A 24,692-nucleotide genomic window follows, 5' to 3' on the forward strand; every position below is an offset into this window, starting at 1 on the left:
TTTTCAGGTTCAGATGAAGATTGCACATCTGGGTCCAGGTTTAGCAACTTTCCCAGGGAAATGTGTGACTGAATTAGCTTTCACAAGAGGGCCTATTAATGTGTTTCTATTGATGTGTTTAACATTAAGCACATGCTTGGATATCTTGCTGAATCAGGAACAGTAAGCAAGCAATGTATGTTAAATGACATGTCACCTACACACAAAGTCCCATTGGTGTTATGGAACTGATGCATCATGAATACAGTGGCCTAAAGTATCCTTCCAACAAGAAACATCAGATTGTAACAAAACAGACAAAATCCTGTTCAACTGAAATAGCTCAAGATGCTTTAAAGAGAGGATATATGAGAGTCAAACTCCAGTTTAGCAGATGAAATTGGGTTTGAAGCAATTTTTTCCCCAACATGAACAAAGTGTTAGGGGAGCTCTAACAGAGATGCAAAGGAAGGAAAAAAAGAAAGGGACAAGTTGATCCTTTCTGCAGGGACCAAACAAAGAAAAGCAGAAAAGGGCAGTGAGTGGAAGAGTCAGTGGGAAGGATGAGGTGAGAAAGAGCAAGATGAGAAGCTAAGAGCTAAAAAGATGCTGAACAACCCAAGAATACTGACCTAACCCCAGAAGGAAACAGCTAGGAAGTGAAAGTTTGAGTGAAGCTGAAATTTCAGTTCCAGGGTCAAACACATGCTTTCAGAGACACAATACAGCATCAAGAGATATGCATTATTCTCGGCAAAAACACACAAGAACACAATCAAGAACTACAGACAGAAGAGACTGGCAGACATGTAAATAACAAGACACAAGTATTTATTCAGTTAAAGTTACATAACTTATGCTTCTCCAGTGAATTCATATATGGGACCAACATCTGCTCTCAGCAATGGCCATTTAAATTAGGAATAATTCATTGCAACCACTGGTTCGCATCAGATTTAAAATGAACAGTTCAGCTCATCATGTTCAAAATAATTGCTGGGTGTTTCAGAGAAAGAAAAAGAAGTTTTCAGTACCAGAAGTAGATAAGACAAGTATCATCCTTCTTTCAAGCACTGCAAGGACCAATTCTGACAGCAACCCGAGTGATTTTAAGCACCTTTCCCTCAACCCTTCTCCAAATTACACTAACACTTAAATATCTTCCTTCTGGACAAGTCAAAAATGATCCCCAGAAGGAAGAACTTCTTGTGTTTCATCTCTCTCACCAAGACAAGTAGAAGTGTGAGAAAATTGGGGAAGATATCATAAATGCCAAAAGCAACTAAGCATCAAAGTTGACAAGGGACAGAGTAGTCTACTATATAATGAACAGATAGACCTTTAAGGGTCAGCTCACACGTAAGAACTTATATTTATGTGCACATATGGCAGATTTATAATGGCATGTTGTATACCTAGAAAATATGCAGCTTGCTTTCGTTATAATAAAACCTGTTCCTGTTCCAACAGCTTCAGTGGGCTGTGGATCGGGATCCTTTATGTGTAAAAGGCACAGGAATGTTGCGTCCCAGGACAGGTTTCACAGAACAAGACCCTCTCTTCTCAGAGAACATTGTCAAAACTTAGTTAGAGAATAATCCCTTAGCCAGGTAAGTTGAAGCATCCTGACTGCAACAGCAGCTACTTCACAACATTTTTATTTCAAACGCAATAGGTCCTTATGAAGCCTTAGCTGTATTCCTAGAATCTGCAGATTATCTTCTGGCAAAGCTGAATGAAACCCAATTTGGAATTTGCTGCAAGAGTGTTGTGCAACATAGTACAGACACACATGTCAAAATCAAGCTTGTATGGAGAAGATGAACTGGTTTAGCTCCTGCTGTCCTTGGATCTTATTTTTCCATGTATTGACTATCCAGTGACAGAGAATTCAGCCTCACGACACAATCTGGTCAGCAAAGCTCCACCAACACAGAAAAACAGGCCCAAACTCAGCTCTTGGACCCTCTTTCCATGGGTGTCTCTGGCCCAGAGCCACTGTGCCAGTTTAAGGAACAGTTTTGTTACTGGACATGACTGGCACCTGACAGAGCAGTAAATCTTTTTTGCAAATAAATCTTCAGCAGGGCTCAGATTTTCATCAGGTCAAGACTGAAAACTTCCACTTTCAAGGCTGAGTACAGAGCCACAGCTCAAGCACAAACACTGATAACACTGCCACAATACAGGTTTTTAGAGATAACACCCTGCATACACTGGAAATACAGCTACCATGCTACAGCTGTAGTTCCCTCAGGTGAGGAATATATTTAGGATGAACAGTCATTTGCAAGCATGCAATGAATGGAGTTTTGAGCACTGCCTTCCCTATGGAAAACACCAGTCACATCTAAAAGTACCCCTGGGAGTGGTGCAGAGAGCCAGGACTGAGCAGGAAGGACCAGGCCAGGCATTCAGTGGGGGCTCACGTTTGGATGAATGCTAAAGAAACAAAGAATCTGCAAAGAGGTTGTGCATGTAGATTTAAATCATCTAGAGCTAACTGGAGTGTCCCTGCCACATCTTGGTGTATCCACCCCCAAAAGCAAACTACCACCAAATTTAACTATGTATTTAAGAAAAGACTGAGATAGGTTTTAAACATATGGTCCATGAAATAATGTATTAATCATACAGCTAAGACAGCTCCCTGCTTTACATGGGGTAAAACCATGTCTCACTATACAAAAACATTATTCTGAAAAACAAGCTAAATTATCAGTACATTCAACAACTACTTTTACACTCAGGAATTCCATGGCCTTAACTGCCTAATAATTAAACTTTAAAAAACCCCCAAACTTGGAAGTAAACAAAAAAGGAAAAAACAGACACATTCAAAAAGCAGTGTATTAGAATGAAAAATCTGAGGAGAAGAGTTTGCAAAAACTGATGAAAAGTTATATTAATGATCATCTGATTAATTCTGGTAGATCTTCAGGTGTCTGCAAAAGTTTCAAGTGACTGTGACTGTGTAAAACAGATCTGTGAAAGCCCAAATTCACAGGCAAGCCTTAGGCAGCCCAAAAATTGGCTTATTTATTCTTTCAAGGACAAAACTCTTTTGCTCTTCCTCACCCTCTCTCCATTCTAGTTCATAGATCTGCCAAACTAAAGGCAGTGACTTTACCAGGAAAAAGAGGCACTGGGCTCAGGGGAGGCAGAGAGTAACTGGAGGCATATTTGCAATTCTTACTTTCAGTAACACACTAAAAAGCACCACTACTGCCATTTACTACCAAAGACACCAAATTCTTGGCAAGCAAATGAACAAGAACAAGCCAGTGAACAAATCTAACAGAGATCTATACCCCAAGGGAACATGCCATGGGTCCAGCATAAACCAGGAGGAATTTCATACAGATGCACAAATCTCATTGAAAAATGATCAAACAGGATTATTCAAATTGGATTTAAGACCTTCAAACACATGGTAAAATTCAGCCCTCAAGACCATTTCAAACCACTGATATCAATGGAGTATACTGAAGTATAATGCATGTATTAGTAGTTACAAAGGCTTTCTGGAAACAGAGGAAAACTTCAGCATAGTTATAATCTCTCTCTCGCTCCCTCTGAAATTAGCCAAAGCAGCTGTCCAAATGACTATCAGCCAATTCAGAAAGTGTTCAGCTGTTCCTCCAAAGTAGAGACTGTGGCCTGGGGTTGGACAGAAACAAGCTGGGGTCAAGCAGAGGATGTGCCAAGCACTGCTGTGTGCTGCGGTTAATCAAGTAGCACACGCTGCATTTACAGCTTAGTTGGGGCCACAGGCTCCGTAGCACGGATGTGGACACTGGGAAGGCAGAGCCAGGACAGAGGCAGCTCCCTGCTGCAGTTATCTTCATGGAATTTGATATTCAGGTAGAAATCACCTGTGTAGAGGAAGAGAAGTGCTCCAAAGTACACAGAGTCTTTGGCTGGCTTTACCTGGCGAAGAGAACATAAAAATCAGTATAAATAAACCATCAACAAAGCAAATTAATTGCAGTTTGCAATTCATTAGCTCCTTCAAATGGTCTCAGAGTACTGTAGATTCACATCTTAATAATGCTTTCATACAAAAAGGAGTAAAGATCTCATCCCTATTCTAGTTAAACTGTTACATTAAAAAATAAATCCTGTTATTCACTCATGCAGTTAATCTATGGCACAGCTCAAAACAGAATATGAACCTTTAGGAGTCACTGATTCCAAAACAGAATTTGTTTAAGGTAGAGATCACCCCAAATCTCTCCTTAGACTGCATTTACCAACATCTCTATTGAAGTTCTAAATCATGTCCCTGAATTCATGTTAAATACATGGTTAAACACCATTTAACAGCTTAGCAATAACTAAATTCATTCTCACTTATTACTGAGACACAATCTGACTGCAAATTCTAATCAGGAACCTTAATATTCACTATCATTGAAATAATGAAGTTTAGCAAGAAACTTCCCAGAATCAGTAGCCATCCTGATTTTACTTGTCCAAATTAAATGCAGAGTTCACACTGTTTCTACATTTATGTATCTTCCTTCATCCCAAATCCATCTACAATCCATATCTTCACAACAAATAATATATCTCAGTCCATCATTTCAGCAAGACACTTCAGTAATTTCCAACTTTAACACTCCCACCACTGTTCAGCATGTGATAATGTTTGAATTAGTATCTGCTTCCACAAGATGTTAAATCCAGTTTCAGGATGCCTAGAATTGAGATGAAGTTACAGCAAATGCAAAATACAAATCAACACAAAGCCATTCCATTGGACAGAATTTTCCCAAAAATTGTGAAAAGGCAAATTCATCCCAGCAGAAAAGTCCCAGTAAAGGCTGAGGCTCTGACACAGGTGATCAGGACTGTTCCTCACTACAAAAAATTTCGTCATAAGGTAAACTGGGACATGAACAATGGTGTTTGAACTGGAAAAGTGCCCATGGACATCCTTTGCTGAAGGACAAACTTGCCACTGCATGGGAAGTCCAGAACAGGGATGATGGGAAGGCCATAGCAGAGAACAGGAAAATGATCAGCAGAAGATTTCAGGGGAACTCAAGAATATTCCACAGCGCTGAATACTTCCAGCCACCACCTTCCATGAGGCAGGTTCTCTGTAGGTTTCAGAAGGGAATGAGCTGTTTGTCTCCATTTTCTCCTATTCTAGGGGTTTTTGGATTTTCACTGCTGGGTTCTTTAGCCAGTAGATGTGCATCCTGTATAGCCTGGGGTATCAGGCTGCTTTGTTGAACCTCCCTAAACTGGAAAAAAGTCCAGAGAGGGGCCATGAAATCACTAAAGGTACTGGAGCAGCTTTCTGTGAATACAGGCTGAGAAAGTTGGGGTTGTTCAGCCTGGAGAAGAGAAGGTTGAGTGGAGACCTCACAGCATCTTCCAGCATCTGAAGGGGCTACAGGGAAGCTGGAAAAGACTCTCCATCAGGATCTGTAGTGATAAGACAAAGAGTATAGGGATCGAATTGAAAGAGGGGATATTTACGTTAGATATATGGAAAAAATTCTTTATTGTGAGGGTGCTGAGGCCCTGGCACAGGTTGCCCAGAGAAGCTGTGGCTGCCTCATCCCTAGAAGTGTTCAAGGCCAGGTTGGACAGGGCTTGGAGCAACCTGGGCTAGTGGAAGGTGTCCCTGCCCATGGCAGGGGGGTTGGAATGAGATGAGGTTTAAGGTCCCTTCCAAATCAAACCATTCCATGCTTCTGTGACTCTAAATTGCAGCTCCTGCACAAGGGCCTAGCTGTTCACAAGCAGCCACATCCTCAGAGCTGGAGAGCCCAGGCTTTCTTTGGTTTTGGTGCTGAGCACTTTTGCTGACTACAGCAAACTGGTATCAGCATCGTGTCATCCACGTGAATGATCAGAGCAGCCACAGCTGTTCCCCTGACCCCATCCTTGGCATCTCCCATCCGTGCTGGGTACAAGTTCTTGCCCTCTGGCACTGCGTCTGGACACGCACAAAAACATCAAGCCATGTCCCCTCTTGCTTCCTTCCCCTTCTCCCAGGGCTGCCTGCCTTATTTCTGCCTCACTGGACTTGCATCCAGGGGAGGGCAGAGGCAGGCAGTTATGTCAGCAGTGGGTGCAGGCAAACAGCAAACGAAGCCTCCTCAGGACCCTTAGATTTTCCAAGCTCCTGGTCTATCTTTCCTGATCTCACTGTACCATGAAGGAATATCTGTCACAGCACAGCTCAGAGCCCTTGGCAAGCAGGAAGGTGGCTTCGGGCTCAGCAGCATCAGCACCAGGCATCACATTCATGGTTTGGCCTCTACCCACATCTGTTGTATCACCATCACTGTATCAACACTTGTGGTTTGTAGAAGAAACAGGGAAGCAAAAGGAGCTTGAGACCTTCACTCTGCTGAGGTGCAGGTGCCTCTGCAGGAATTACAAGAAGTTTCCTTCAAAATAGGAACCAGCTTTGGAAAGTAAGGCTGCCTCTCCAGTGGGGCTACCTACAAACATTCCCAAAAGACATTCAGCAGCAGCAGTCAGGCCAGTAGAGGGTCACATCCAGCCCAGCTGCTATACCAGGCACAGGACTAATTTTGAGGTTAAACCACCTAATTTTAGGTGTCTCTCTGCACACGAGGTATTCAAGCTCCTACTACAAAAGGAAGATACCTAGTCAGTGTAGACAGTGGAGCAAACACAGAATGGTCTCCCTAGGCAGCCTGCAGAGCCAGAACAGAGTTGCCCAAACACAGGTAATGGGATGGCCTAAGGCACTGAGATGCCTGCACAGGACTGGGAAGATACCTAGGATGTCTTACAGGATTTCTGGCAGCATCTGGAGGCTGGTAGGATACCCACAGCACCTGTATGATGGCAAACATCCACTTTTAGGCAACTGAATCTCAGCCCTGGTATTTATAAGCCAGGTTCTACCTGCTGCAGACCACATCTCCATTGACTCATGGGAGCTTAGTGGGCCACCACCCCTGGTAACACCTCCTAATTCAGGTGTTTCAGCCTGGAACTGAAGCCACCCAAATATCTGTAAAGTGGATGTTCACATCTAAGCCAGCTGTTCAACACAAGGATTCACCTGATCAAATGCAGAATGAGGCAAAATGTTCCCTAAACTGCATAAGCTCTGATGACTTGCTCAGCCAGTCAGAGTGGCTTGTTCAGGTGGCCACCACTGTAGCTGGCAGGACACACCATCCCACTGACTGCAGTGCATGACCCAGCTGAACTACAAAGAACATGACTTGTGCCTGACCCAGACCAAATTCGTGTTGTCCTTCAGCAGCACACAGCTCTGGTGGTGTCACTGCCCAGATATGTGCCTGTATGCATATTGAATCATTCGTCAGGACGCTGACATTCCTGAGTCAAGGCAGAGTTAAAACAGGTTTTACTAAAATTCCACCATTCATGGAAACCAAAGATTGGCAGCTTGTACCCCAGAAAATAATGATCGAAAATCAAGGAAGAAACAACCATATTACTCCTTTGTTCCACCAAGATAGAAGAAAAATTAAGTTTCTAGCTCCATCCTAATCCTTCCCTGATTTAGGCTACCATGTGGGACTGCGATTGCTTAGAACTAATTACTACTTATTTATACTGCTGTAGTACTTAGGGAGCTCAGTTGGAGATTAGGGCTGGTGCCAGCTACTGCTCGCTGCCCCAAAGAGTTTACAGTGTGAATAAAATGGTGCCAAGAAAAATAATTTGTTCCAGATGGGCCACAGAGGACCTGCCAGAAGTGAGCAAATGTTCATCATTGCTTCTGAGCTGATTCAAAATGACCATCTACTAATGAATTTCTCCTCATCTCCCACTACCAGTCGCTTGAGCTTGTGTGTGATAACACAGGCAGGAAAACATCCTGCTCGAGAGTAAGTAATGGCACAAGCAGGGACAACAAGGGAGGATGAATTGCTGGGAGTTACAGGAATCTCCATATAAGACAATATTTTTGGTTTCAGTTTTGGCAAAAAGCAACTCTGTCTGATCAGCTAATAAGTCAACAAAAAACATTGGTAAGAACTAAAAATTCTAATAATATGGTGAAAGATAAACTTTATGTTGTGAAGCGAGATAAAAAAAATAAATCAATGCACTGTATTTTAATGGGTAGGTTCCACCATATTAACTCATGTTTCAAAATCACACACTGAACAAAAAATGTCAAATATTTAAATCATAATGGAGAAAGTCACTTTTTCTGTCAAATACAGACAGAGAAAAGTAAGGTTAGCCAAATTAGAAGTCGTGCTTAAAAATACAGATTTTGTTTAATTTAAAATGCATGGAAATAGCTCAATATCCTTTAAAACTTTCCAGAAAAGACTTTGTTCTTTGAAGTAGCATATCCCAGCAGACTTTGTGACACAAACCCAGGCTGCTGCATTGCACTGAGGTAAAAGCATAAAGAGGTGAACAAGCATCATTACATTACTTCCAAGATAGATCTTCTAACTTGGACTTCAAGCCACAAAAAAGGAAAATGCAAAATTGTGTGACTTTTACTCTTTCAACAATTTATATTCGCACTGCAAAGCAGCATGTGCATCCTGAAAATTCCTGTATATACCCCCTGTCTTCCAGACAGCAGCAGAAACTGCTTTGAGTCTGGAATCAAAAAAAACGGTGAATTTTTGAGCATGAGACTTAATATGAAACTAACATTTAGGAAGGCAGAGGGATCTGTTGGGGTTTTTGGTACCAATAATGAAGTTTCTGCATGACAACAGAGTGAATTTTCAGGGTGTGAGAAGTATCTGCCCTTGTTGTAATACCTGATGATCTCACTCGTTCTTGACCATGCACCAGCAATACACCAAACCATACTTGATTCTCCATCCTTCCTCCCACCCAGCTCAGCCCTGCAATAAATCATGCCAGCACCTCTGTGCCAGTGTCAGTGTGAAGTCAGCCCAATTAACTTAAACTGCTGACCAATGTAGTTTTTGCTAAACTGGACAACTTTGCACATAAACAAGTGCTTGCAATGTCTGTCCTGATGGGTCTGCTGGGGGAGAGGGGAGCATTTTCCCAAGCAGCTGGGAAAGGGCAGCACCACAAACCACCTCCATTAAACAAAAATAATCAAGTGCTCACGACCTCATGTTATAAAAATGATGGGGGCATTTTTAACAGCTTCCACACAGCAGCACTGAGTTGAAAACCAGCAGGGAATCTGGTCCAGTATCTCAACTTTCATTTATAAAAAAGAGAAACTCTCGTTCTCTTTCATCTCACCCAACCATGAGCTTCTTTGTTTTTTTAACCAGTGTCTGTCTGACTTTTGGCCAAACTCAGAGCATAAGCACAATTCTGAGCATGGTGGTTCTTCCCTGAAACATCAAATGCACAAAACAGGGCTTTCCCCTTGTCCCCCAAACAGGTGGCACTTTCTGAAATCTATTTTCTATTCCTAAATTAGTTATTATGAGGGAAGAAAGGGCCTCTGACAGACATGAAGGATTTTCTTCCATGATCAGGGCTCTATGCCCCAAGGAAACATGACCAAGCATTTTCCCCAGGAGCCTGTGTAGTATCAACCCTACACACTGTGAAATGTAACACTTCTTGTCTAAGAGTCGACATTTTCTTCATTTCACCTTTTTGTATGGAAAGGAGGACAAGCAGCAGAAAACAATCCTATTTTTAACTTCTTGGGGATTGTGTTTACAGGAGAAATGTCAAAATACTGAGCAGTGGGGCAAAAGCAGGGACCGTAATGTATGAGAAGGCTGCCTGGGCAGACACCAGAGATGTGACCTCCTGACTTTTTGCCCCATAGGAGACTCAATCAGAAGGTAAGAATACATCACACTGACATCTCCCTTTTCCCTCATTAGCCTGGAGGGTCAGGCCCTCTGGCAGCTGGGCATGCAAACACCACCACTCTGATTAAAAACTCCACTTTGTCAGAAACAGAGTCAAAGAAAGTCATCCCTGGATGATTTCTGTTGACATATTAAAATTATTCAGCTATAAGAATGCAGTTAGCCCCCATTAAAATTCAAGTTGATGGTATATTTCATGCTCATTAGCTTTTAGAAATATTTTCTTCTACGATGCGTAATTGAAAAATATGCATGGCAACTATCCCTGTGGTTAACCTTTAATTTCTTTCTAACTAAGGTTCACTTATATATTTAATTTTGACAGGTACATTTTGTTACCAACCTGAACAGCTGACCTAAACAAAGGTCCTAAGCACTATCCCAAACACTCACCCCCTTCTTCATGTTTATTTCATGAGTTACTAGAAATGCTGCTCATCCCACTCTGCAGCACTGCCTGCAAATTTTCATTCCAGGTATTTTGTTGTTGTATTTTTGGGAGGGAAGGATGTGGGAGAGAGCAGCATTATCTGTATTTTCAGTGTCTTGCCTTAAAAGCAAAAGGCTCCTAGACTTGAATTTTCTAGAGAAATTGAGAGAAAAATCATAATCTCAATTGTTTTAAAAAGGGGCTCTCTTTTTTTTTTTTGTCTCATTTTAAGCATTTCTTTATGGTTTTATAACAGTATGCTAAGCATCCAGGAAATGAACCAGCTCATCAGACTGGCCATTAATGTTTAGCATTTTCTTTTTGCAGTCTGTTGCGTTTCCTCAGGACCTGACTAAAACTGATTTGCTGAGTTCCTTGGCTCAGCCTGTGGAATGTTTCTTATGGACTAAAGAAAAAAAGAAAATTTATTTAAAATTTGTTACTGCAGGCTGCACTGGTGACTCGAGGGACTGGCAATATGGTATTGAACATTCAATCTAGGGTTACCCGTTCACATTCAGTCAGATCTGGAGAGACCAGAAGTTGCTGCCTCTGATAATTTACTAGTGGTTCACATGGTAGGAAATTGCAGTTTTAAACCATTTCAGAGAGATCCTTTTAGATTAACCCAGCAGCACTGTTAGCAATAACTGCTTTTCAACAATTAATCTGCTTTAAAATACACAATGGAGTAATGAAGCCCCTTTTAAGTGCACATCACTCAAAATCCTGATACATGTGATAAAATAACTCACGGTGTCGATGTAGAAGGTGTTGGACCCCACAAAAGTGATGGCATCCTGCAGGTCGTAGTTGTGCACCCCATTCTGGTAATCCTGGTAGGGCATCATGGTCAGAGCAAAGGGCCCTACGCTGTGCTTGCTCCAGTTGGTCAACTTCACCTGCAAGGGGACAGGGTCCCCCACCTGGCAGGTCACCACGATGTCGCAGTCACAGACCTTGCCATCAACCAGGATGTCTGCAAGTCAAGGAAACAAGTCCTCATTAGGTTGGACACCTGCTTCAGAGACTTTGTTAATCTTGACAGGAGACCCAACAACATAAAAGTAACCCCAATGAAACCGAGAGTGTGGGACAGTTAATTCTGGGAAAGAAAACCCAATGCTGTGCTGTTGTGTAGGGCACCTACTTGAGAAAAAACAGCTCATGAAGGCCAGATATCTGCCCATCACTGTTGAAAGAGTTATTAAAAAAAAAACCAGTTATGATCTATACACAGGCACCAGAAGATATTTTCTTAACCTCCTCCCTTGAAGGCCAAAGCCACAGACAATTTCTCATGGCTCTGCAAATCACCAGCATCAGGCGAAGGGAAATGCAAACAGAAACCATCAGTACAAACAGCAGCTAGAGAGATCCAGGGCTGGAGGCACATGTTCATGTGTTACAGCCAGAATAAATCCTTCTGTAAGGGAGTGAGCTTTTGGAGCAGGACAGACACTGGCAGAATTTGCAATGTAATACATATATTAAAGTCCAGATTATAAGGAAAAAAGAGATTTTAAAACTATACCAGACTACACAAGCTTGTTCACTCTTTGCACTTTAAATCACTCCAGGATTTCTATTTTTAACTTTCTACTTTTCTTTCCCTTTCTGGGACAGCAGAAAATATAAAGCCTCTAAATTGGTTACTGCTGGGACAATGACAGCCAGAGTAATGTGTCCATTAACCTTGCCCATTTGCTTATACAGAACCAAAATGTTTCATTATCAACACGCTATGAAATTGCCAGTCCAATTCCCTGCGCTCAAAGGGCTCCCAGTTGTGCAGTATTACTGTATTTTTCAGAGGGTTATCTCCAATGCACTATTAATACAGGAACATTTCTATTTCACTATGGGTTCATGTTCAGAGATAAGAGAAAGCCCTGGGCACATGTAAGAAAGCATCCTTTGTGTGAACACCTATCCCCACAATCTCATCTGCCCGTGAGGCACTTCCATCACTCCAGCTCCTCCTCGGTTGCTTGCCTTTTGACATACATCATATTATTCCTCTGCATTGGATTTACATTAGTAATAGCCCCTCTTCAAGGAAAGACACTATTTTTATGCTTCAGGAGTTTTCACAGAGAAAAAAAACTACACACAAAAAAAAAAAACCAAAAAACCTACACCAAAGTGATGTTTTAAGTTAGTTTTGTTTTGTTGCCTTAGACAAAAAGTACAAAATGATGCATGTTCTTGTGATGCCCTTTAGCCTGGCAAACTGAACAAGCCTCAAGGCAGTCACTGGAAAAAAAATAAACTAAAGCTATTGCCAAAGAAGAAACAAGTTCAGAAAGGAACATTTACTCCAGAGGTCAGGTCAGCAAAGCTGAGGTACCCAGATGAAAACCCCTCCTTGACCAAAGCTGCCCAAACACAGTAACAAGTTCCAGACACAAGAGGCTTGGCAGAGAGAGCACAAAAACCCCTGCAGTGTTCAAGCTGAAGCTGTCCAAAGCCAGTGTTGGTGTCCCAGCTGGAACAGCCCCTGTTCCAAAATTTCCTTTAATTTTTTTTTTTTTTTGACAATTAGAACATGGTGAGGAATAACTGGAGTGCTGTATCCAGTTCTGGGCTCCTCAGTACAGGACAGACATGGACACACTGGAGAGACTCCAGTGCAGGGTCATGAAGAGGATCAAGTGGCTGGAGCACCTCTCCTGTGAGGACAGGATGTGAGAACAGAGACTGCTCAGCCTGGAGAAGACTCCAGGGGATCTCAGCAATGTTGATGAACACCTGGGGGGAGGGTGCAAAGAGGACAGAGCCAGGCTCTTTTCAGTGGTGCCCAGTGGCAGGATCAGAAGCAATGTGCACACACTGAAACACAGGAGCTTCCCTCTAAACATCAGGAAATACTTTTTTTACTGTGAAGGTGACCCAGTTCTGGCATGGGTTTCCCAGGCAGGTTGTGGAGTCTCCATCCTTGGAGATACTCAAAAGCCATCTGGACGTGGTCCATGGCAAGTGGCTTGAGGTGGCCCTGCTTGAACAGGGATAGGACCACATCATCTCCAGAGGTCCCTGCCCATCTCTGTGATTCTCTGAAAGGAAGTAATAATCACCAATGCATTTTAGGGGAGGGCTAGAAAACCTTTTTGGCATTGGATTTCTTCTGCAACAGCACACTCTAATGCTGTGGACTCTTCTGCCCAACATGATCAAATTGCTTCTTGCAGTATTGCCCTAAGATCATGAAGGTGAAGTAGTGGTTATAATGGCATCCCATTATCAGGGATTAACTGACTTGAGTTTCTCAAAACACAAAGAATGTGTGTCTGTGGATAACCTTTATGCTTCCCAGTCTCCTGACACAGAGCTGAAGTCCAGTTGCTTCCTACAAAAGCAATGCATTTATATAAATTCATTACTTTATATCAGTTCATGTTTTCAAGCTTCTCCCTTCAAGGTAACTCCTTTCATTAACTAAAAAGAAAAAAAGCAAACCCACTTTTTTTCTGCTTTCTCCATCCAGTGGGTTTTACAGCTGCACAAAGGGTTAGATCCCCAGACCAGCACAAACCTTTGGAAATACTCCCCGAGCTTAGTGGATGAATCTATATTTTTAAGCTGCTCATCAGTTGCCTTTTAGCTTCAATGGTCTGCTGTCAGAATTGTAAATGAACCCTTTGCCCTCTACCTCTACCTTTGTATCTAATAATAGCTCAGAGAATTTCTTTCTAATATCTTCATGAGGAAATAGAAAATCCAAACAAAAGGGAAGCAATTAAGTCTGGCTCAACCAGATTAATTTTTTTTCACATTCCTAAAAAAAAATTTCAATCCATTTAGATTGATTGAAGAGTGTGTGTGTGTGTGCACACATGTTTGTGTACATATTGAGAGATAACTTCCTTCCTTCCCAGAACACACTTCCCTCCTGCAGTACCGGAGCCAAGGATCTCAATGAGATGTCAGATGAGAAAGCACACATGGCTGGCGTGCAAAATACTATGGAAAGGAGTGTTTAAAAACAGCCCCCTTTCATCAGAGAGAACAGCTTGGTTTGACAGGCAGCTTTACTCCCTTCCTGACACAGAAAACATCTCATGGACCATACGGATTTGCTTTAATATTTTCATCCATGAGCAGAGGAAAAGCCATGTGCACAGGGTCCCGTTTCTGCAGATTCAGCTCACTCACACAGATGGCATATAAAAGCTGAGACTGCTCACACCACTGCTGTGAGAGTGAATCATTATTGGCTTCAGAATACAGGAGCTCTGAATCAGAAGATGCAGTCACCAGCACAGAAATCAGTCGTGGCTGTATCTCCATCCTACAGAGATTCAGATACGAGAGAAACAGCACTTCAGAAAATTAGAAGGACCAAGTTTAATTCAAACTGCTTACATAAATTGTATTTTAAAAGTGGCAGCATGAAATCTGGATGACAGAAGGGGAAAAAAAAAAAGGCATAAAGACCTAGAAATCTCCCAATCTCCTTCTAATTAAATCATTTTTGAAGTAATGCAATAAGCCGACAGAATGCTGTTCTCCCCACCCCTTTTCCTGTTCATTTACCTACAATGTCCACTACGGTGGCATCCTTGGGTGCCAGAATTTCCCTTCAATACCCAATAGCCATGAAAAAAGGACAGCTATTGTCTCTTCCAGTCACTCATGAACAGGCACAGGGCCGTTCTCTGGGACCCTCCCTAAGTGATTCTTGTATCAAGGGAGAAAATGTTATCCAACACATTTTGGAAGGTGGAGGATGAGGCCGCTACAACCACTGAGAAGGGTGATTGGAAAGCCTTGCTTTTTCATTGAGAGCCTTTGCCAAGTGTTTTAGGATTTCCATGAATTAATCTTTAAGATGGAAAAACTGCTTCATGGCCCAGCTGATGGGTGATGCTTATTGACACCACAGGAAGTCTGTGAGAGACCATTATGTGAAAATAATACATCAGTACTCTTATAATGTCTTTCTTTCAAGATCTCAGAACTCTCAAGAAAAGGGATTGAATGTTACTAACAGGAAGACAATGACTATTGCACAAGAAAAACATCATTTACCATCACCTCCCAGGTGCACTGCTGTCTACATCACCCAAAGGAGCCACTTGGAAATGAATACCAAAAATTAATAACATTTTGTGTTATTTACTCTGCTCATATTAACACATAATAAGTTGTTCTTGCCACTTTGTCAACTTTCTGTGCAAGAGCTCAAAACTCATTGGTCCCCCTGTATATCAAGAGTCCTGGGTCATGGCTAATTGCATTTTCACACCAAAGCCCCTCTTTGCCCCTGTCAAAGTTTAATTTTGGAAAGCTGCATACAAACACATTTAATCTCCACGGAAATGCATATTCCAGTAATGTTTTCTCTCCTCACTCATTTTTGAGCTGATTTTAAAAAACAGGCTGCAGACAAAGGCAGGGTGGTTCTGCTCATCTTTGGGGGGGGCGGGGGGGGGAGTGGAATGGATGGAGAAAGTTCCATTAAATATTTCCTTTTAAACTGGATATTGAATCCCCAGCTGATGCACATGCACTGGCCTCTGCCATTCTCTGCAGCTGTGAACTTGGACCGAGACTTTGAGCAAACACCTCACAGAGGAATGGCTTTGCACAAACAAGGTGGCCAGCAAAACTCAAGGCATGAGATGCCCAGATGAGTAAATACCTCTCACACACAAGGTAAAAGAGAGCTTTGAAACTAGAAAAGAAAGTTATGCCTAGCTTTACTGTAAGAGTTAGGGTCCTCTGTCAATCAACCATTGCTACGCTGCTAGATTTGTTAATTAAAAAATACTAATTTTACTCATCTTGGTCTGTGAACCAGGAGAGCCATGGCCTGGGGAGGGGAGAGGAGCAGTAGCATCACTGACATCTATGGATAATGTGCATCAGGTACTTCGCTGGAGGAAAGCCAAAGACCCAGAGCCCAAGCCAGAGATGAAGCTGCAATGAAGGTCTCACAGAATGATTCAGTTTTTCTGTGTTCAAAAAATCTAAAGTGCAGATTAAAATGTTTGCCCAGGTCAGCTTTCCTTCTAATTGCCCTAAAAGAGCACAGAAAGCACCAGACACGGTGTCTGGAATAACTCTTTATATATGTTTATTTTTTTCCTTGTCCTTTTTTTGCAAGAGAGTTTGTTCAGGATTTTGCAAGGAACTTTACAATGAAAAGGGACTTCTTTTTGAAATCATTTATTCAGTAATAGGTTGAACAATTCTGTCCATTTCTGATCTTACATTTTATGCAGGTAGAAGAAGAGATCAGAAAGGAGGAAAAAACCTGTATTGCAGGCAAACTGTCTGTACAGAGCAAGCTGATCCTGCTCATCTCCAAACAAGCAGGTTTCCCATCCCTCCCCTCATGCTCTGTGTCAAGTTAGCAACAGATTTATCAGCCTGGTTTTTGGGGATGCTTAGAGGAGCAGGTGACATGTGGCATTCTGCTGAGAAAACAGGATCCTTGGATTTTCCTGTGTGTCTCCTCTAAAATATGAACCTAAACACTCTTTCCCCTCTTTTCACTTGTTCTCCTTAATGCAGACCAGTTTTCTTTCATTTTCCAAACTGTTCCTGCAAATTATTTGCACACAGAGAAGGAGATTTGGTTACATTCATTTGTCCATGATGATGTCCTGCAGTACTTTCAAAGCTGAATACATCCATACAAATAATATTTCTATGAATATAAAAACTGTGTTCCCTGTCACTTTCATCAGGAAAATGCTGAATGGTTATTTAATAACACAAGATCCTCCCAGCTACTTGCATTAAAACTTCTGTCTGTGATTTGGACCTGCTCTTCGCACCAAACCTGAGCATCTTAATTTGGAATAACATCCTCATGTTCATTCATTGTTATACTGACACAATACTGAAGCAAATCCAGCCCCTGCTCAATTTCCCTGCAGTCAGTAGTACCAGAGCACAGAGGCATAAAGATGTTTGTGTTGTAACAGGTTCAAACTACACAGATATTTCACCTTGTCAATCATTGCTAGTCCTGTCCTAAAAACTGCCCTTATACTCAGAGCTGCTGCTCCAAACCCTCTGTGGACCTGAAGAGTTCAGCTCCTCTTTGGGTCAGGGCCCTTGGACAGTGATGAATGAAAAATACAGAAAAAGATATGAACAAGCTATTGCAGCTTCCTGCAAGTACCAACAACCCAGAGACCTTCAGCCAACCTAGGGGCATGAACCAGAAAACAGGGAAGTTGGCAGAGGATGGGATAACTGGACATGAATATAGGCTGGTGAAAGAGGCAATTGCTTTCACAGGACCTCTGAGCTGCCCGGTTCCCGGCAGACTTCCCATTCCCAAACATTTCAGAATTGAATTAAGGACACTTTATTTGCTCCAAAAGCAATTAAAAAGAAAAACACATTTAAAATATAGTTCTAGCAACAATAAGCAATTAGTCTTTGATAATTGTCCGTGTCTTCCTATTTAATCACTCTTTTGCAGTGCCCAGTATGCTGACAACAGATCCCGACTGGTCCCATTATCGTTCTTGCCAAATTGTTCCCAGCTTGTGTCTGTTCTTAACTATGTGATGGCAACAGGCTGAGGATGCTGCAGCATCCCCGTGGGACTTGCTTGCAAAAGGATTCCTCAACCTTGTCATTTGCCCTGAGCAAGATTTCTTCCTCCAAATGAGTACAATGTTTATGTCCAATTTTAATCTCCAAGACAGGTGATGAGCATTCAGTTTTAGCACTACTTGATCTTGGCTATGAACATCTAAATGTGGTACAACCTTCTTCCATTAACTCAAAAAAATAGGGTCACACCAGCTGAGGAGGGAGGCAGGAACATGACTCGTTCTCCAGGGTTTGACTGCCTCCAGCTTCTACTTGGGATCTTAAAATCTGAATGCACATTAACCACAGATTTATTTCAGAAATGTGTCAGTTCAGTTTAACCTCCCTAGTTTTGGTGGGAGTTATTTTACTTCACACATGCCTTTTATGACAGACATTTCTCCTTCCCTAAGAAATTGCTGGCACATGGATGGCACCTGCTTGTCTCATCTCTCCTCTGGCAGCCAAGATAACCTGTGATTTGGTGCTTTGCCCAATGTGCTATCAAGTGAAAATCCCTTCAGAGTTTGTATTGCTTGTGTCCAGTCCTAACCTAAATGCACAAAGGCAGATCCCTAAAATTTTAAGATGCTCAAAACTCTGTTTTCCAGTAAGCTTGAGCTCCTTTTGACTTACTTTAAAATATACCATGACATGGCCCCAGCTTGCTTAAATGGTCTCATTTACGAATGTGGGGCAACCCTTTTTTATCTGTTCATCACAAGCAGGTTTGACAAAATTTCTTTTTATTATCTGCTACACAGCCAGGAGGTCAGGCTGGCATATGGTGTGCGTCTTGTGTTCGAAATTTCACAAGCCTGGGATCTGCATGTTATTTCAGGTTATTGAAAACTTTACTTCTATAGCTTGTCTGTGTCAGGACGACTTTCAGAGCATTCTTACCCTGCCCTGTGGGGGGGAAAAAAAAGGAGGGGGAAAAACGCCCTATATTACATTTAAAGATAACTAAAACATATTAGGATGTCTCATATAACACTGTTTTTTGTATACTGGCAGCTTTGTGCTGCAGGAACTGAACTGAATCATAGAATACCCTGAATAAGAAAGGAACCCATGAGGATCATTGAGTCCAACTTCTGGCTCTGCACAGGACAAAAATCACACCATGACTTGATTTAACCTACAGTTTACTGAAAACAAATCACCTTTTTCTTCACTGGTTGCATAATGAGACTTTAAATTTTCTCCTGTTTTTTCTGCCATTCTGCAGTGAGGGATGTGGGACAAACCTCTCCCTCTGCAGAAGAGATTTTGAAAAGCCTCATGCCAACTTTGTCAGAGTTTCTGACTTGTGGCTGCAAAAGTTAATGGTAAAAAGGAGCCGATAGAACTTTGTGCTGTTTTGGGAGCATGTCTCAACCTCAAAGCAGGTTTAGTCTAGACACTAGATAGATTGTGCAGACCTCTAGGGAGTGTTACCTGCTCTAGAAATCAGTGATAAGGGTGATGATTGTAGCACATTTGCTGTGGAGATGGCAGTGAATTACAACTGCTCACAACAGAAGTAATGCCTACTAAACAGCAGAGACACAAAACTGAGCTCCTGAACTCAATTCTATGCATGCAAAGTCAAACATGTGGGTTCAGTCACACAGTTTACTTACCCAAACTCACAGAATATGGCAATATGGAAGTGGAATTTTTTTTTTTTTTTTTTTTTTAAATTTTCCACCATTTCAATTGGAAACTATTTTCTGCATTACCCATTCAACAAGCACACAGTGGTGCCCTGGACTCTTACAGAGGTAATACCTAAAAGGGTGGGGGTTTTTTTGAGTTGCTAGTTAAACTAATCCTATGTATAGTATAATTGTCTTATTTGAGGCTTGTATGAAGAAATCTGTGAGATACTGTCTGAAGCAGAAAAAACTGAAATGCAGGTGAGAAGAGAGATGAGACAGCAGTATTTCCATGTCCAGATGTACAGAGACACTGGTGCAAGATGCTTTAAGTAAGCAAAAAAAAAAGTTATATTGATTATTTGAAGAAAAATTGTGGGTCTGTGACTCATTTTCCATGCTTGTCATAAAATAGAACCATGAAACACTGCATGAGCTGTCCAGGCCAAAAGAACTTTTGTGTCCTTGTAGATCAGCCAAAGCCTGGTACAAGATAATGGATAACCCCCTACTAACAGGCAGGTAGATGATTTACCACATTTCAGTGGCTGTGTAAATATGAGCAGTAGGACGCTGAGCCTCACAGGCCTCCTTTTGCCCAGCCACGACTGAAATGCAATCAGCTGAGCTAAAGGAGACATATCAAACAAGCCCAGGCACAAATGCTGCTCTCTGTGCAGGGCAGGGGTGACATGTGGTTACCAGACTACCTGTGCCCAGTGGCCACACACTGGGGGTGCTCAAAAGCAGGGATCCCCACTAAAATGAACATATTCTTCATGAAGTTTCTTTAAATTTCACTCACAGCTTATTTCAGTCTGATGACTCTTAATTGTTTCACTTGCCAATGGATTGAGTGAATTTTTTCCCATTTTCCCTATGTATGATTAGTCCACTTTTGGATTAAGACAGGACACAATAATCCAGGCAGATGTGAGATGGAAACTGTCAAACCCTACTATTACTTCTTTATTCTGATTGCATCCTGCTTCTATATCATGACCTAGCTCAAAATCCAATCTGAATGCACGAAAGAACCGCAGTAATAGCTACATGTAGATGGAAGTTTCCAGTCGTCCTCTGTGACACAAATCCGTATTTTTCCTTGCTAGATTGGATATGAACACTCAAATAACAGTCAGGCTTACAGAAAACAAGAAATCTTTAAGCCTAGAGTCATCAAACCAAACTACTTTTGGCTTTTCTCAGAGATATTTCCGTTAATAATTTACTGCTTCTAAAACTGAACATGCTCAAAACCTAGCTCCTGAATTTTTCATGAAGTCCTTTCCTGCCCATACCTGTCTTAATTTCAGAAATAAAATCAGACTCTTTCCTGCCAATATCGGCATTCACTTTCACTTGATATCCTCTCATGACTCACACTTCCAGCCTGTGATTAAATCTTGATGCCACTTTCTAGAATACTTCTCCAACACTGACCTTTTTGCTCTGCCTACACTGCCAAGCCCTCCTCCAAGATCTAATTGGATTATAAGCCTTAACAATTAAAGTCACTTCATCTCTGCTTTTGAAACCTCCAAACTTTCTATTCTTCTGAAGCCATTGCACCAAATAGCATCCTGTAGGTCCATGACCTGGCTATGTCCACAAGGAACCTTGCATGGATCTCATTCCCAGCTTTCTGGATACAGCAGTAAAGCTCAGCCCAGGCTAAATTCCCACATACTGACCCATTTTTCCTGTGCCAGCTGAAACCTGCTGCCAAGGTCACACAGAAACCTGGTGACTGCTGCAGAGGTGGCAAATTGTGCTCACTACTACCTGTGGGCTACAACCTGTGTGCAGAACTACTTCTCTCTCATTACTCTGTTATATTATTTCCCTATTCCTCCTCCCTGCTCACTTTTTTTTTTTTTACATATACCATATATATCTCTATAGCATACAACACACACACATATATATGTGTGTGTATATATCTATATCTGTATCTCTATTTATAAAGATATAGATATAAAATACTAGACTATAAGCACTCAGAGACAAAGACTATAAGCTCTTAGGGACCACAATACTCATGTTCCTAAGAGCTTAGCAGAACAATTTGTATGGCACCTAGAACTACACAAACCTATTTTCCTGGGATGTGAAGACAGCACTGCTAGAGAATCAGAAACAATTAAATTAAAAAAAAAAAAAAAAAAACAACAAAAAAACCCCCTTAAATAAATTAAAAATATCTTTATTTTTGTATCTCAAGTCTCAAATCCGGTTGAACTAAGGCAAGGAAGTGAGCACTGCACCAGTTTTCCATGAGGGGACACTGAGACATTTTAGGGAGGAGTTAAGCTGTCCTGGGAAGTGAAGCAAGGACTTCTCACTAAGCAGAAATGAATTAATAAGCTACCAAAAAGAACTGAGAGGGAAAGGTGACTTCCAGAAGATAGAAAAAAACATCTGAATTGTAAGTTTTCGAAGTCCCCATGCGGGGTCATTGAGGTATCAGCTCTTTATGAGAGTAAGTCACACTAAACCAAAGGTAAAGCCTGAGATTTTACAGGACATGGAGGAACGGTGTAGAGTGGATAAAAGGAAACCTAACCATAAGGAAAAGTAAATTGAAATACAAATAATGCTGTTTAAAGGAGAATTCTGAGAAAAGACTTAAATTAATAGCCTAGAAATCCTTTCTTTCCCATCACTGAATTTTGAGGGAATGGAGACCTCAGATACCAGCACAGAGGATGAAAACTTTGTATTTAAATAAAACTTCAAGTATGACATTGTGGGGAAGAGAAGAAAAGAAACACTGAGTTCAGCCAGACAGAGTAAAAAATTAAATCCTCTCCATACCCAAGACTGCAAGCCATGCCTTGGCCTTCATCTGTCAAGTGCTGCAAAGCATTCCTGCAAACTCGTCTCCTTTTCATTGACAACCTGGGTGGCAAAACCTTTTTCCTCGCTCAAATCCTGCAACTGTGCTCCAGCCTGGAGAGCTGCTGGGAAAATGAGCAATGAGCAGGTGTCAAATTCTGTCCTTTTATCTCTGGCTTTTAAAAGACAGACACAATTATGTGCAAATCAGCGTAGTGCGGCAGCTGATTAAGTCCCTTTTCTAAGAATTATTTTCGCAAGGCTCTGTGCACAGGCCAGTCAGAGCTATCAGCTCATCTGCAGACACAGTATGGTGGCTGCTCCACCTTCTAGAGACTCATGGACGTAGAAACAGAGATGAGAAATTATTAATTCCTCACCCTCCATGGCAGGCAAAGAGCCCTGGATCATTGGACAAGGCCTCTCTGGCACAATCTTTCCATGGTTTATGTATTTTGAGGTTATGTGAGTACATTTGACACACATTAGTAGAATGCCTAGGAAATGAGGAGAGGTTGTAAAGTGTAGGAAGTTGACAAAGTCGAAAAAACTGAAGCTGAAAGTCTTCAAAATTCAATGCATGGAAAGACTTTCTGTCTTCCTTAGTCTACCTCTGAAGTCACGTGTATCTTCAGTACACTGAAGTATCGTTCTGTGAATGTACATGTGAAGTGTAAAGAACTGCATCGTGTTTCCACCTACAAAACAGGAACAGAAAATCCTCTCAAGTCCTGTCACCTGCTGGGATCAGGTTCTTAACTTTATAAAAATCCATGGACTTACACTACCTAGGGGTCTGGCAAATGGTTTTTACTTAGCTGTGTAGGAAAATAAAGTTGGGGGTTTAAAATTTTAAAAAGAAGAAGGATAAAAGAAAAATAGCTATTGATGGTTTTAACTGATCCAAGAAAGGAAGTTTATCATATTAAAGTTTATATCATATTAAAAGGAATTTTTCCTTGCTGCCTTAATACAAAGCCTGAGGGTGTATTTCCAGGGATTCTGGTTGTCACCCCGGCCCCAGAAGTTGTGCCAAAGCTATAGCCCTGGGAGGGCAGTACTAAATAAAGCCTCCTGATGCCATCTACATCAGTGCTGCTGTTTGCATAAGCACAGCTCCAAACTGTGCATGTGGGATATGCCCCTCAGTGCCAACTTATCATCCTTACATCCAAACCAAGAGAGGCTTTATATGCATCCTCATTATGCAAAGAGGAGAGGAGAGAGGATCATTTTGTCCTGATCCTTTCTAAACAAAAGAAGTAGAAGGTTTTGGTGCCAGGGATTTTTTTTTTCCAGAACTTTTCAGGTCTCTAGCAACAGTTTAGGCTATGCTTTTCCAAAAATATCTTTGAAGTACAAGAGCGGAGAGAAGCTCATGAGTTGCTTGGAAAGTATATAAAGCAAACAGTGACATATAATGGAAACTGTTCCCAAGAGCATTTGCGATTTCAGCAAGTAAACAGCACTGGGAGTTAACCACTCTATTATGTGGGTTGTCTTTTCCAGCATTAATTTGTGAAAAGGTCCATCTTTTATGCACTTGCAATCTAAACAAAAGAACAAATTAAGAGAACTAAGCACAGAAACCATGCTGGGCAATAGAGCGCCACAGACAAACGCTGCCAGTAATCTATATTCACATTGTATTGCATGAACTGACCCAGAATTAACTATGGCTGCCCTCTCCTGGAAAACTCTCTGGAACAAATGAAGTTCTCTCATCCATTTCCATTAATGGCATTAGCATGCTTGGTGGCAAGACTATAGCAGAACAACTGGATAACAGCTACAAGGAAGCAGTAACACACGAAATAGAATGGATCTATTTTTCCACAGAGGTTGTGAATAGATATTCCAGTCCCCCTTGTAAACCAGGGATACAAGTGAGCTCACCCAGAGAATGCAAACTGTGGCTCCTGGCTTTAAGTTTTAAAATGGATGTCAAATGCCAGGAAGGGAGTAGGAAGAAAACAACTTGCAGTCAATTCCTAGAAGTTCTTCACATTCAGATATCTGAGAGCTTTAGGAAATTTCACTGGAAATCTTAATTCCCTTGAGGTTCACTGATCAAACACAGCACAAGCCTATGAGCTCCAGGGGACTAAGTGCTGGCACCAGGCTCAGCAGATCATCCTGCTGGTATGTCTTTGTTCACATCTAGAGAGCTCTTTCTTCACTCTTAAAATAGAGATGGAATTCCCAGAACAAATGAGGATGGGCAAGGATGTTACTATGAGTCAGCAAAATGTCCTGACCCATAGTCCCAATGTTATCGATAGAATGCAGGTGCAGGTGGTTTCAGCCTCCTGTCCACAGCTACATAATAAAGAAACCATTCACAGACCTTTACTCTGAAGGCATTTTTCGGTTGGGCCCACTCAATAAGGATCTGTTAAAAACCTTTATTGAGAAACAACAGCAGAAGATGATAAT

The 24,692-nt window shown here is 41.6% G+C and overlaps 1 protein-coding gene across 8 annotated transcripts in view; it reads right to left on the reverse strand.

Annotated features, from left to right (window-relative positions):
- Positions 1-793: 793 nt before the first annotated feature.
- TRAPPC9 (trafficking protein particle complex subunit 9) overlaps positions 794-24,692 on the reverse strand; it is a 461,101-nt gene continuing 437,202 nt past the window's right edge. For all 8 annotated transcript variants that reach the window (XM_042036518.1, XM_042036517.1, XM_042036521.1 and 5 more), the window contains 2 exons: positions 10,977-11,200; positions 794-3,909 (listed from right to left, as the gene is read on the reverse strand). In XM_042036518.1, the coding sequence (XP_041892452.1) occupies positions 3,730-3,909; positions 10,977-11,200 (404 nt within the window). In that variant the 3' untranslated portion in view covers positions 794-3,729. The remainder of the gene's footprint in view (positions 3,910-10,976; positions 11,201-24,692) is intronic.

This window comes from Corvus kubaryi, unplaced genomic scaffold, assembly GCF_017639235.1.
Source record: "Corvus kubaryi isolate FWS band 111438036 unplaced genomic scaffold, C.kubaryi_AGA036_p1.0 37385, whole genome shotgun sequence".
NCBI lineage: Eukaryota > Metazoa > Chordata > Aves > Passeriformes > Corvidae > Corvus > Corvus kubaryi.